General features: G+C 63.5%; 1 protein-coding gene across 2 annotated transcripts in view; it reads left to right on the top strand.

Moving 5' to 3' along the window:
* SLIT1 (slit guidance ligand 1) overlaps nt 1-12,767 on the top strand; it is a 65,218-nt gene extending 52,451 nt beyond the window's left edge. The window contains exons 20-37 of one of the 2 annotated variants that reach the window (XM_049811226.1): nt 105-271; nt 1,391-1,523; nt 2,628-2,696; nt 3,090-3,161; nt 3,407-3,478; nt 3,800-3,871; nt 5,430-5,593; nt 5,978-6,102; nt 6,314-6,411; nt 7,223-7,362; nt 7,761-7,854; nt 8,034-8,171; nt 8,519-8,756; nt 8,853-8,983; nt 9,074-9,228; nt 9,310-9,598; nt 10,208-10,419; nt 10,502-12,767. In XM_049811226.1, the coding sequence (XP_049667183.1) occupies nt 105-271; nt 1,391-1,523; nt 2,628-2,696; nt 3,090-3,161; nt 3,407-3,478; nt 3,800-3,871; nt 5,430-5,593; nt 5,978-6,102; nt 6,314-6,411; nt 7,223-7,362; nt 7,761-7,854; nt 8,034-8,171; nt 8,519-8,756; nt 8,853-8,983; nt 9,074-9,228; nt 9,310-9,598; nt 10,208-10,419; nt 10,502-10,746 (2,614 nt within the window). In that variant the 3' untranslated portion in view covers nt 10,747-12,767. The remainder of the gene's footprint in view (nt 1-104; nt 272-1,390; nt 1,524-2,627; nt 2,697-3,089; nt 3,162-3,406; nt 3,479-3,799; nt 3,872-5,429; nt 5,594-5,977; nt 6,103-6,313; nt 6,412-7,222; nt 7,363-7,760; nt 7,855-8,033; nt 8,172-8,518; nt 8,757-8,852; nt 8,984-9,073; nt 9,229-9,309; nt 9,599-10,207; nt 10,420-10,501) is intronic. The other variant, XM_049811228.1, reaches the window with a different exon arrangement.
* The last annotated feature ends 378 nt before the right edge of the window (nt 12,768-13,145 follow it).

The following is a 13,145-nucleotide window of genomic DNA, read 5'->3' on the forward strand; positions in this document are numbered from 1 at the left end:
CCCAAGATGCTCCCAGGCTGTCCCAATGGTGTTGGAGGGCTGCAGGGGGTCCGCTTGCCCAGCGGCTGTTCAGGTGATGCCCTCGCACTCCCTCCCATGTGCAGGAACCTGCTCGCCAACCCCTTCAACTGCAACTGCCAGCTGGCCTGGCTGGGGGACTGGCTGCGCAAGAGGAAGATCGTGACGGGGAACCCGCGGTGCCAAAACCCCGACTTCCTCCGGCAGATCCCGCTCCAGGACGTGGCTTTCCCCGACTTCAGGTGTGAGGAAGGTAACTCACGGGCCCTGCGGCGCCGGGGGTGAGGGGGGACCAGTCTGCTCCTCCCAGGCTGGCACCGTGCTCCCTGTCCCAGCACTGCCCCTGCTCCCGGGATGTTTGGCAGTGCCTGGCGGCAAGCTGGTAGCTTGGGGGTCCTTCAGCCCGTTAACACCCTCCCCTAACAAGGCACAAGTTTCTCTTCCTGGTGCCCAGCCCTTAGGGCTGCACTGAAATACACACGAGCTGCTCTGAAGCCAGGAGAGGAGTTTGCACCCACTGCACTGCGTGGCCCTTGTACGTAGGCAGGTCCGTGCTGGCAAACTCTGTGCCCTGGGTGCTGGCAGGAGCAGATGTGTAAGCAAGGCGCAGCGGGATTCACCCTGCTCCTTCCCTCCTTCCCTTCCCAGCCCCGCACACGCACCGGAGCTGGGCAGATGGAGCAGGCGGGGAGTGTGCGTGTTGAGGGAAAAGCCTTTTTAAAAAAATTTTTTTTAATCTAGAACAGCTTTTGAGCCCTCTGGAAAATATTTACAAACAAATCATCATTTCTTCTGCTTTCCCTCCTCCACCACGTCAAAGACTGAAGGGTTGCATCCTGCGCCTTTCCTAACAGTGCGAGATAACATACGGTCGTCCCAGGGACGCCTCTCCCGCAGGAGCCCAGCGCTGCAGCAGGCAAGGGGGAGCAACGCCGGCTCCTCCGGCTGCTTGGCGCAGGCACCGCTCCCTCTAGCCTGCGTCTGGGAGATGGGCGAAGGAGGTTATTTCAGGAGGATTTGCAGGGCTGAGCCCTTTCTTCCGAGCCCTCCTCTCTGTTGTCCCTGGGACTGCATTTTAGCTTGAAAATGGTGAAAATCAGAGCAGCCTTGACCTGGCTGGTTGCATCCATCCTGCTGGGGCAGGCAGTTTCTGGGCACAGGAGTGATTTCTGCGCTGCTGACTCTCAGCTGGGCTGAGGCTATTGCCCACAAGCAATAGCTTGCTCCTGCCTGCAGCACCCTGCTTTGAGGGTGAGGGGACGGTTGGCATGGGAGGGGAGCAGTCCTAGGCGGGCACAAGGCATTGAGTCCAGCCTCACACGGTGCCTGAGGGCTGGGCCCCAGTGACTTTGTGGCTCTCTGCCCGGTGCAGGTCAGGAGGAGACCAGCTGCATCCCCCGGCCCCAGTGCCCGCAGGAGTGCACCTGCCTCGACACCGTTGTCCGCTGCAGCAACAAGCACCTCAAGGCCCTGCCCAAGGGGATCCCCAAGAACGTCACGGAGCTGTGAGTGGTGGGCGAGTGCCCAGGCTCTCCCCCCACAGCTTTGCAGCTCTGGGTAGGAGGTCTCTGCTGCGGGGTCGCAGGAATCAGGGCAGAGATGCTCCCTCCCACACCCCCACCCCAGCTCGGTAGTGGGAACAGGACCCTCACCCAGCCAAGGGACGCTGTCCGGCCCCAACCTCAGCAAGGGGCTCAGCGAGAGCCTCTCGGCCAACTCAGGGCTACCAAGGGTGATGTGCAAGGGGTGTTGTCACAGCAGCTGGGTCCCTGCTCTTTGGCCCTTGAGAGGGGGCAGTGTGGGACAGCCACCCCCTGCAGCTGTGGTCCCCACGCAGCCGTGGAGCCCAGGGCTCTGCGGTCCCCAGCAGCCTGCCATCAGCGACAGGGACAGGGCCACCTTGCCTTGCCTCTGCCAGCTTCCTGGCTCCTCTCTGCTGTGACCTCTCACCACAGCTGCGGGGATGTTCTTGGTAGTCCCATCTCCGAGCACGCGGACAACGGGATGTGGTTTGATTGGGGTCAGCTACCCATCATCATGGGTTTCAGGGAGGTACCCAAGCAGCCATGCCAGGTCTGGATGTGCAGAAACTGTGATGCCCATCGCTGCGAAAGGGGCTCTGCACCCGTCTGGGATGGGGGATGTCAGCAAGTCCTGTGTGCGGGGGGGGGGGTATAGGCACTGATTGTGCGCATACATATGTATACCACCCCCTCACACCCCTGCGCTGTCTCGCACACCCCTCCTCTCTGCATCCTCCGCTCTCTCTCACACATGCCTTGGGAATGGTTATGGCCGCCCACGCTCACATCAGATGTGTAAATGCAGCACATGGCTGGCTGCGCTAGCACACGCAGGCTGTTGGGAGAGTGCTCCCAGGGACTCTCGTGCAAAGCCCCTGGGTGTGCTAATGCACTTGCATGCTGGCTCCCTTGCCAGCCAAGGGGGCCCCCGAGAGCCCCGCGGACCCTGGTTGCTGGGAGGGAGGTGGTGCTAGAGATGCTCTTCGCAGCCCCAGGTCTGTGGGAGTGCACAGGAGAAATGGGAGGGCAGAGGGAGAGACCTCCTGCTTCTCAGCCACCCCAAGGTGCTTTTATTGTCCCTTGCAGCTACCTGGATGGAAACCAGTTCACTCAGGTCCCGGGGCAGCTCTCCACCTTCAAGTATCTGCAGCTTGTGTAAGTAGCCAGGAGCAGGAGCCCAGGCAGCCAGTCCCACTGCTGGGACCTTTGGGCGAGGACAGAGGCTGTCCCCGTGGTGCATGATCCTGAGGAGGGGCCTGGCAGTATGCAGGGACCCCCAGCATTCCTCTGCATCCACCCTCTGCACCGGGACACAGCTGGCTGGCAGTGATGCGCAGCCCCTGGGTGCTGACAGCCTCTGCTGTCGCTGGACATGGGGCAGAGTGGGGACAGTGGCATTGCTGCCATCAGCCTGTGTGATAGCCCTGCTGCTCCCTTGGAGGCTGTGCCGTGCTGCTGTTCGCACCCCATTGCAGCTGAGCAGGCAGGGGAGCAGCGATGGGGGACAGGGCCCAGCTGGCTCCATGCTCTGTGGTTTCTCTTTTCCAGCGATCTGAGCAACAACAAGATCAGCTCCCTGAGCAACTCCTCCTTCACCAATATGAGCCAGCTCACCACCCTGTAAGTGCAGTCCCTGCAGGTTGCCACACTGGGCTGCAGCCCAGCTGAGCTGCAGGGGGCTGTTCCTAGAGGACCCCAAAGACTGGGGTGTGCTGGGGACACCAGGGCCTCCCCCATCTGCTGGGGTGAAGCTGTGGTTTGAGCTGGAGCTCACGCAAGGGTGAACGTGCAGCCCAGGGTGGGCTTCTTGCAGCACACACAGTGGTGCCCCCGGCGCTGTGTTGCCTCCTTCTTCCCTTCTGCAGGATCCTCAGTTACAACTCCCTGCAGTGCATCCCTCCGCTGGCCTTCGAGGGCCTCCGTTCCCTCCGGCTGCTGTAAGTACCTGCCCGTAGCCCTGCTCACAGCCCTGCTCGCAGTCCTGCCCGGTCCCTTCTCTGCTGCTGCCTGTGTCCCTTGTGCCCACTTGGAGCTGGGTGCAGGCGGGCAGGGTACAGGCTGCAGGAGGAGCAAGGGGAGATGCATCAGCCTTTCGGAGCAGATGGTGCGTTTGCAACAGTGACAGTGTAGTGGGGTCCACCCATGTCCACCTCTGCCACCCATGTCTGGACCCGTGGGGTGGGGGCAGCCCAGCTGGTCACAGTCCTTGCTGCCCACCCTGGAGCCGTGGGCATTGCAGGACCTTCTGTTCTCTGCAGGTCTCTCCACGGCAATGACATCTCCAGCCTCCCTGAGGGCATCTTCGCAGATGTCACCTCCCTGTCCCACCTGTGAGTATCTGCCACTCTGCAGGGCACAGGGCTGGACGCAGGCTCAGGAGACCTTTAAAAAACATGGGGCTGCGCTGCCTCCTCTCCTCTTCTCTTTGCTGGTACTTGGGACAGCATTTGTGGGGCAGTGCCATGCTGTGCCGTGCCTGCCCTCCCCATGCTGAGCCCCAGGTCTGGGTGTGCAGCTGAGCCTCCCAATGCTGCTGGGGTGGCCCTATGGTCCTTGGTGGTGTAGGGTCATCCCCCCTCGCCCCCGCCAGGTCCCTAGGGTCCCCTAACATGTAAGTCAAGACATGCAAGGTGCTGGCACGGTCGTGGGTTGGCAGGGGCTGCTCTGACCCATGCCAGCATGTCGTTAGCCTTCTGCCAGGGCGCTTCCCTGCAGCAGCCCCCCCCAGGCTGTCATCAAGCATCCTATTGCCAGTGGCTGTGTTTCAACCCATCTTTGAGGGAGCCTGTACCCCAGGAGCACAGCCCTGTACCCACTGCCCGGGGCAGGAGTTCAGCTTTGCTCACTTTTCAGTCCCTTCCCTGTCTCTGCTAAGCTGTTGCCACCTGCCTGCTGGTGGCCAGTCCTGCTTCTGGCATCCTGGGGTTCTCAGGCTCTTCCTCCAGCCTGCAGAGAGCATCTTGATTTCCAATCCTGGCCTCCCTGTGTTTTTTGGGAGCAGCACGGCTCGGTCTGGTCTCCCCTGGCTCTTCACTGATTTCCTTTGCCGAAGTGCGGTGCTGTCTTTGCTGCTGCCAGCTGGTGCTGCCGGCTCCCGCAGGGCTGAGCTGTGTCACCAGCCGGCGCTGTCGGTGCTCTAGGACCACGTTTGTCAGCCCCAGCAGATCTGCTGTCCCTACCGCCTGCTTTCTGGGCTGCCGTCTCCTTCCTTCGTCACAGGTGTCGGTCTCACCAGCCCTCCATCACTGCTGACCTTTGCAGTGAAGGAGGATGCAAAGAAGCATCCAACCCCTCAGCCTCCCATGTCATCTGCTGCTCCCTGCCCTGCTCTGCTGTGGAGCAGAGCAACCTTCCCTCCTCCTCTGAGAGCAGTTCCTTGCTCTCCCCCGATGCTGTCTCCACGAGCTCCGGCCATAACCCGCTGCTTGTCGCCAGCAGCCCACTCCAATGTCCCTGCCCTGTAGGCTTGTGCGGCAGAGCCCTGGCTTGCCCTGCAGCTCCTGTGCAATGGTCCTGTTTCTGCACAGCCTCAGGGTGCTTTGCCCAGTTTGCCTTGGGCCCAGGCAGCTTTGTTCCAGTGCTGGAGAGGGACTCCCAAGGATTTCTGTGCAGGCAGCGGAGGAAAGCCCCAGCACAGAGCCATGGGGCGCCACGTGGGCTGTGGGGCTGGCAGCAGGGTGGTTGAACTGGGCAGCGGTGTGGGGCTGTGTGCCTCAGTCCTCCCACCGTGGGCGGCACCTCTGGTGGGTCCAGAAATGGAGGACCGCTGGGTCCCCCCATCCCGTGGCAGCCCAGCCAAGTGATGGAGTTGCATCCAGTCCCAAAGTCTCCGAGCCCAGTTCCCTCTGTGGGGCAGCGGGTGCAGTTTTGCCTTTTCTCCTCCTGCAGAGCCATCGGGGCCAACCCCCTGTACTGCAGCTGCAACCTGCGCTGGCTCTCCAGCTGGGTCAAGACGGGGTACAAGGAGCCAGGCATCGCCCGCTGTGCTGGGCCCCCTGACATGGAAGGCAAGCTGCTGCTGACCACCCCCGCCAAGAAGTTTGAGTGCCAAGGTGAGAGAAGGCTGCACCATCCATCTGCCCATCCGCGCTGTCCTCTGGCAGGGCAGCAGGCACTGCAGGGAGCCGGGCTGCCTGCTGCCCCGCACCCGGCAGAACGATGCTCCGCGAGTCTGGGAGACTCCAGCATTTCGTCTGTTGAGGTGCCTTGTGGAGGAGGGGGCCAGGATGCTTCTGTCCCCTTGCCTGGCTGGTGGCACATCCCTGGTGCCTGAGCAAAACTGATGCTGTCCCATTGCCTGGTGTGCAGCCCCTTGGCAGGGCATGCTCTGTTCCCAGCCGTGGCTGGGGCTCTGCCCCCCACGTCGGTGCCCACAAACGGACACCTCCCCATCGCTCTCCGCACTGATGGTCATCTCTGCGCCTCCCGTCCCGCAGGCCCACCCGCCCTGAGCGTCCAGGCCAAGTGCAACCCCTGCCTCTCCAGCCCCTGCCAGAACCAGGGCACCTGCCACAACGACCCCCTTGGCTTCTACCGCTGCACCTGCCCCAGTGGCTACAAGGTACCCTGGTCCTGGCACCACCGCCAGGGGACCCATCTATGCAGAGGGGAAGGAGGCAGTGCGGGGGCTCTGCCGTGCCCCCGGGGCTCGCTGCTTGCAGGACCGTCCCCCCTCTCTGCTCCCCGCAGTGCCCTGCCGAGTGGGACAGGGCAGGGGGAGCGGGACATGGTGCTGTGGCACCCTTCTCACTCCCACCTCTCCCTCTCCCTAGGGCAGGGACTGCGAGGTGGCACTCGGTGGCTGCTCCTCCAACCCCTGTGCCAACGGGGGGACCTGCCAGCCCCAGGAGGGGGAAGGAGCTGGGTTCAGGTGAGTGCTGGGTGGGAACACATGAAAAACGGGTGGTTGGGCAGCAGCGTGGAGCCCTGGCATCCCACTGAGATAAAGTCTGGTGCTTCCTTCCCCTCCCGTGTGCTCCCTGGGGCACATAGCTGGGATATTGCATTCACCCGGCAGCTCCGGCCCGTGCTGCCTGCTCTCTGCAGCCCTGCCTGTGCGTCCTGCCAGCCCAGCACCAGCAGGGCTGAGTGCTGGCTCTGCTTTGCCGTGTCCCCCTGCCCTGCAGGCTCCTGGGCTGAGCGGGGAGAGGGGGGTCCTGCTGCCATGGGAGGTATGGGGAGGCAGAGGGCAGTGGGATTTGGGGTTGGGATCTGGCTGCCGTAGTGGGGCTGACGGTGTGGGATGGGGCAGGATGCAGCCCTGGGGTCGCTGCTGCTCCCTGCGAGGCTGCTGTGCTGCTGTGCCCTCGCACAACCCTCACTACCCCGAACGCTTCAGCCCTTTCCGGGAACCAGGGCCCAATTAGTGGCTGAAAATAGACTGCAGGCTGGGGATGAGGACGTGGGCTGCACAGCCGCCTGCCCCCCTCCCCGTGCTGAGTGGCCTCTCAGCCCGTTGTCGTGGCAACTCAGCATCCTCGCAGAATGCTCTGCGTGGGGCTGCACACTGCCACCCTCCCCTGCGCCCGGTTTTCGGCAGGGGAGTACCAAACCCTGCTCCTCAGAGCCTTTTGGCATGCATGTGTGCGTTTTGCTAAGGTCCTGTGCTGGCAGTTTTTGGGGGGATCACCCCAAAATGCTCCGATTCCCACCCCCTGATGCTGCTCTATGCCCTGTGGCAGATGCCTGTGCCTGGCGGGCTTTGAGGGCCCGAGCTGCCGCGCTGCCAGCGACCCCTGCAAGGAGCACAGCTGCGAGAACGGGGGGTCCTGCATGCCTGGTGCCACCAACTACACCTGCCTGTGCCCTGCCCACTACACAGGTACCCAGCACAAAGGCTAGCCATCCCCAAACCTCGCGGGCCTGGCCTGGCAGGGGAATGTGCCCAGTGCTTCTCCCTTCCCAGCGATGAGGGCTAATAGCTCTTCTGCCTGCTGTTCCCATACCCATTGACATGGCTTCTGGGCCCAGCTGCCTCGAGTTTGGGTACACCCAGCTGAGCCCCTGTACCCTGGGATGCCCTCAGTTGCCTGGTTTGGGCAAAATCTGCCTCCAGTGGAGCAGAGCCCTGTGTCCGTGGTGGTGCAAGCTGCAGGCTCGGCAGCTCCCTGCCTTGAGTTGAGCACCCCACGGTCTCCCCTTGCCCTGTGGGGTCCGGGGCTGCCCCTCTGGTCCTGGAGCTGCTGGGCACCCCCCGGCACCCCCTCTTCTGCCCTGCAGGGTATTTCTGTGAGCAGCTGCTGGATTTCTGCTCAGCCGAGCTCAGCCCATGCCAGCATGGTTCCACCTGCATCTCTACCAGCCAGGGGCCCAGGTGAGCCCCTCTCCCCAAACTGCTTTCTCCTGGCTGCCTGGAGGGAGAGATTTGCTTCTGGGGGGCTGCAGCTCACAGGCTGGTGAGGGGGCATGGGGAGGGGGATGCCAGGAGGAGCAGGTGCCCACTGGCACAGGGTGGGGAGGAAGGGGCAGCCATGAGCCCCCCGCCTGCCCCAGGTGCGAGTGCGTGCCCGGCTATGTGGGGAGCAACTGCAGCGAGGACTTCGACGACTGCCAGGACCACCGGTGCCAGAACAACGCCCGCTGCCTGGATGAGGTGAATGGCTACTCCTGCCTCTGCACCGAGGGCTACAGGTAATGGAAATGGGGGTGCACCAGGGACAGCAGGGACGGTTACATGTCACCGTGCAGGAGGAACGAGTCCTGGCTACTATGTCCATCCATTCATCACCCTCAGTGCAAGAGGAAGAAGTGGCCCTGGGGGTGTGGGTCTCCGGGGATGGAGGCTGGGGGGTGCCAGCATCTCTGGGGAGGGACCCCAGGGCAGGGCTCAGCAGCTGGGCACCCCTCTGATGCCCCTGGCTGGAGAGCCTCCCCAGGGACCCCAGCACAGGGGGATGCTGTCAGAGCCCCATGGGGCACTGGGCAGGGGGTAGGGCGCTTTCCCAGCCCCATGCCCAGCATCACCCTTGGCCCCGCAGTGGCCAGCTCTGTGAGATGCCGCCCCGTGCCGTTGGCCAGCCCGGCCTCTGCGAGCGAGCCGAGTGCCAGAATGGGGCCCAATGTGTGGAGCGGGGCGCCCGTGCCCTCTGCCAGTGCCTGCCTGGCTTCGGTGGCCCCAAGTGTGAGAAGCTGCTGAGCGTCAACTTTGTGGACCGTGACACATATCTGCAGTTCACCGACCTGCAGGACTGGCCCCGGGCCAACATCACCCTGCAGGTGAGGGCTGGGGGGGTGGTGTGTGTGTGGGCACTGGGAGGGTGGCATCAAGGGTGCTGCCCTGGGGATGTGGGCTCCCACCTCTCCCCCTGTCAGGTCTCCACAGCTGAAGGCAACGGCATCCTGCTGTACAACGGTGACAGCGACCACATGGCTGTGGAGCTGTATCAGGGCCACGTCAGGGTCAGCTACGATCCCGGCACCCACCCCAGCTCGGCCATCTACAGGTACCTGCCTCCCCTTCCCTGATTGCTGGGGACCACCACCCCCATTGCATGGGCTTGGGGTGGCCCCGGTGACCCAGCCATCCCCACCAGCGCCGAGACTATCAACGATGGGCAGTTCCACACTGTGGAGCTGGTGACCTTCGACCAGATGGTGAACCTCTCCATCGACGGTGGCAGCCCCATGACCATGGACAACTCGGGCAAGCACTACACGCTGAACAGCGAGGCCCCCCTCTATGTGGGAGGTAGGACAGGGGGCGGGGGGGCAATGGCGGGGCACGTGGGCTTGCTGATGCCCATCTGCTCTCTGGTCCTGCTCTCCCCAGGGATGCCTGTGGACGTCAACTCGGCCGCCTTCCGCCTCTGGCAGCTCCTCAACGGCACTAGCTTCCACGGGTGCATCCGCAACCTCTACATCAACAACGAGCTGCAGGACTTCACCAAGACGCGGATGACGCCAGGGGTGGTGCCGGGCTGCGAGCCCTGCCGCAAGCTCTACTGCCTGCACGGCATCTGCCAGCCCACCGGCGCCCAGGGCCCCGTCTGCCACTGCGAGCCCGGCTGGGACGGGCCCCACTGCGACCAGCCCCGTGGCGGCCCCTGCCAGGGGCACAAGTGAGTGCCCCCGCCCCATTGGCTGCCCCGCAGCAATGGTCTTGCCTCATTGGCTGCCCCGTAGCAAGGGTCTTGCCCCATTGGCTCCCCCACAGTGACCCATTTGCCCCATTGGCTGTCCTGAAGCGATAGTGCTGCCCTACAGCAATAGACCTGACCCATTGGCTGCCCCACAGTGACCCACGTGCCCCACTGCAACCGCCCCTCTCCATTGGCTCATTGGCTGCCTTGTCATTGGCTGCCCCTCTCATCCCTGCCCTCTCCATTGGCCGTCCCTCCACACTGCCTGCCCTGCCCACCTCTCCCATTGGCTGTCCGCCACCCTGCCCCGGGCCGGTGGTCCCTTGCCATGGCCATGCCACCTGCCATGCCGCTAGTGCTGAGTCATGCCGGGGCTGTACTGTGCTCATGGTGCTGTGCCAGCGCCACGCCAGTGCCGTGCCATGATGGCTGTGCCATATGAGTGCTGCGCTGTGGCAGTGCCACGCCAGTCCCGGTGCAATACGGTGCCGGTGCTGAGCCATGCCGTGCTCGGTGCTGGTGGGCTGTGCGTGCCGGTGCTGTGCCGTGCCATGCTGGCAGGTGCCTGACAGCACCGGTTGCCCGCAGGTGCGTGCACGGGCTGTGCCTGCCCCTCGACGCCCTCTCCTACAGCTGCCAGTGCCGCGAGGGCTACCAGGGTGCCCTCTGCAACCAGCCCTCCGAGCCGCCTGACCCCTGCCGCCGCCAGCCCTGCGTCCACGGCCACTGTCGCCTCACCCCGGGCGGCCAGCCCACCTGCGAGTGCCACGGCGGCTACACCGGAGACCTCTGCGACCAAGGTAGGTGCCAGGGAGGTGGGTGCCTGAGGTGGGGGAGGCAGCCCTGTGCCGGAACGCCGGGCTGAGCATCGCTGTCCCGCAGAGCCGGAGTGCCATGGGGAGCCGGTGCGGGACTACCACCAGGTGCAGCGGGGCTACGCCATCTGCCAGACGACACGGCCGGTGGCCTGGGTGGAGTGCCGGGGGGCCTGCGGCGGCCCCAGCACCGGCTGCTGCACCGGGCTGCGGCTCCGGCGCAGGAAATACGCCTTCGAGTGCAGCAACGGTGCGACCTTCGTGGAGGAGGTGGAGAAGCCCAGCAAGTGTGGCTGCAGCCAGTGCCTGTGAGCGGCCACCGGCCCCGGAGAGTGGGGGCGCTGGCAGGGAGCCCCCCCAATTGGAGCCAAGGACCTCGCTTTGCCCTGCAGCTGCGGTACTGCTGTCTGGGTGTTCCTGAACCGCAGCTGCATCAAAGGAGCCCGGCGGAGGGTAGAGCTGTTGCATCTAGAGGGTTGGGAAAAAAAGAAAAGAAAAAAAAAAAAAAGAAAAAAAAACCCCCACAAACAAAGCAAATGTGTAGATAGAGAATTTTTTAAGAACTGCAGCTACACAGATGTGTGGATACGGGGTGGGTGCTCTGCCCTGCTGCCCCTTCCCCACAGCGCTCTGCCTTGCCCCCAGCACAGCCTCACAGCCGCCGAGGGCAGCGCCTGTGTCCCTCGCGTGTCCCCTCCCCAGCAGCCTGTCCCTTGTGTCCATCTGGGTGAGCAGGTGGCTTTTCCAACACCTGGGGCTGGAGTGGAGGGGCCTGATGTGGCAGAGCCTCATGGGCCGTGGTAAGCCAGGGCTGGCAGAGGGCTGCGTGGTGCAGCCGGCATCCCGTGGTCCCGGCGAGCCTGGAACCTGGCTCCCCGTCCTCTCTACCGGCAGCCCTGGACTCCCTGCTGAGGACCCGCCATTGCCCTGATGGCAGCTGCAGTGAGCAGCTCCCCGGTGCCCCAAATAATGTCACCAGCTCCAGGGCTGCAGCCTGCCCACTGGTGGCACCTCTGGGCTGTGCTCCGGGGTGCACCCCATGGCACCCAGAGACGGGGCATGGCTCCAGCACATTGCAGTGGCACTGGGGCCATGCGGGGTGGAGTAGGACCAGGGTGGTCCCGGGCACGCTGAGTGGGTCACGGGCAGTGGGGCGCAGATGTCCGTGGGGGACTAGCACGGTGCCGTTAAGGCAGAGGGGACCCCAAATACCCCCGGTCCAGCCAAGCAGCTTTTCTTAGAGACAGGAGCCATATAGGGCAGCATGGGAACACCTTTCCACCAGGCTTAGCCCTGGGGGGGGCTCTGCAGCTGGGCAGAGGTGCCCCATGTCCTGCTGGCCCTGCTCTTTCGCGGCCGAGCCAGCAAGGGCAGGAGGCTGCTGAGACAGCTGGCGTGCGGGTTGCCATGCCCCTCACTGGGGGCTTCAGCCTTGTGGGTGCCAGGGCCGGTTGAAGAGGCTGAAGATGCCTAAGCCTGCAAGCCTGGAGCTAACACCGCTGCCAGGGCAGGTCCCACCACCTCCTGGACTCGGGTGCCGGCGCCCGGGCAGCACGTCTCCAAAGCCCACAGTGCTGGGGGATGCGCTGGGCTGGTGTGGGAGCAGGGGCAGGGCTGCTGCCAGTGCAGCATGGAGAGCCTGCGCCGGGGTGCCTGACCTCCGCAGCAGCATTGCTTCTACACCCATGGGGGCTGAGGATGATGGGGCCCAACCTGGGTCGGTGCACGCAGCTGGACAGCGCATCACCATGTCACCCGGGAGGACAAATTGCAGCCCCGGGTCTCTCCATCGCACTGCTCCAGCGCATCGGCTTCAGGGCCACACCGCCAGCTGCAGCTGGGCTCCGGGCATCTCCACCAGGTGCATCTGGCTCCGTGGGTGCCGGCACCATCCCTGCTCACCACCAGCATCCAGGACGTTCCCGCCACCACGGGGATGTGTTTCTGCCACAAATGCCCTCTCCACGGGAGCCCCCGCTGCCACACAGAGGAGCTGGGATGCATCTCATTTTGCCCGTGGCCCTGCCAGGGCTTGGTTGTGTTGTGTTTCTGTTCTTGCTGTAAGCTAACCGCTAAAGTATCTCTTTATACAGAATACTTACAGATTCTAATATATATTTGTATTTCATTTTGTTATAGTATTTTTATATGTTTGGGGTCAACAAATGATGTTTTCTTTTTGTTTACAGATGCTACTGGGCAGGAAAATGACGGTGGCTTTGTTTGGCCCGTGGGGTTTGTGTATGTCACTGTTGAAGACGCTGGTTTGTACTAGGCTGGTGAGGGAGGCGCTGAGCATCCTTCCGCTGGCAGAGGCTGTATTGTTTTAGGAGATGTTTGGTATTGTCTATGTTGTCTTCCATGTGAACATGACATTTATTCATTCAGAGGCTTGGCCTCTTCTTTCCTGGAGGGGAGAAGGGTGCAGCTGGTGCTCAGGAGCTGCTGGGCATACGAGGAGGTGGCACAGGCTGGGGAGATGGTTACTCCTGCCATAGATGAGGACCTGCTACTCCTGGAGCAGCCCTGGCCACCTCTTCTGGCCAGAGCATTGCCCACATGGTGCAGGGACATGCAGCCCCAGTCTGAGAGCTCGTCGCCAGGGAGAGCCGGGGTTATTCGTACAATGCCTTGCAAAAGGAGCCATCACTACCTGGGTCATGCGCGGGGCAGCGCGAGGTGCCGAAGGGCCCGGTGCCTGCTGCCGGGAT

This window comes from Accipiter gentilis, chromosome 9, assembly GCF_929443795.1.
Source record: "Accipiter gentilis chromosome 9, bAccGen1.1, whole genome shotgun sequence".
In the NCBI taxonomy this organism is placed as follows: domain Eukaryota; kingdom Metazoa; phylum Chordata; class Aves; order Accipitriformes; family Accipitridae; genus Astur; species Astur gentilis.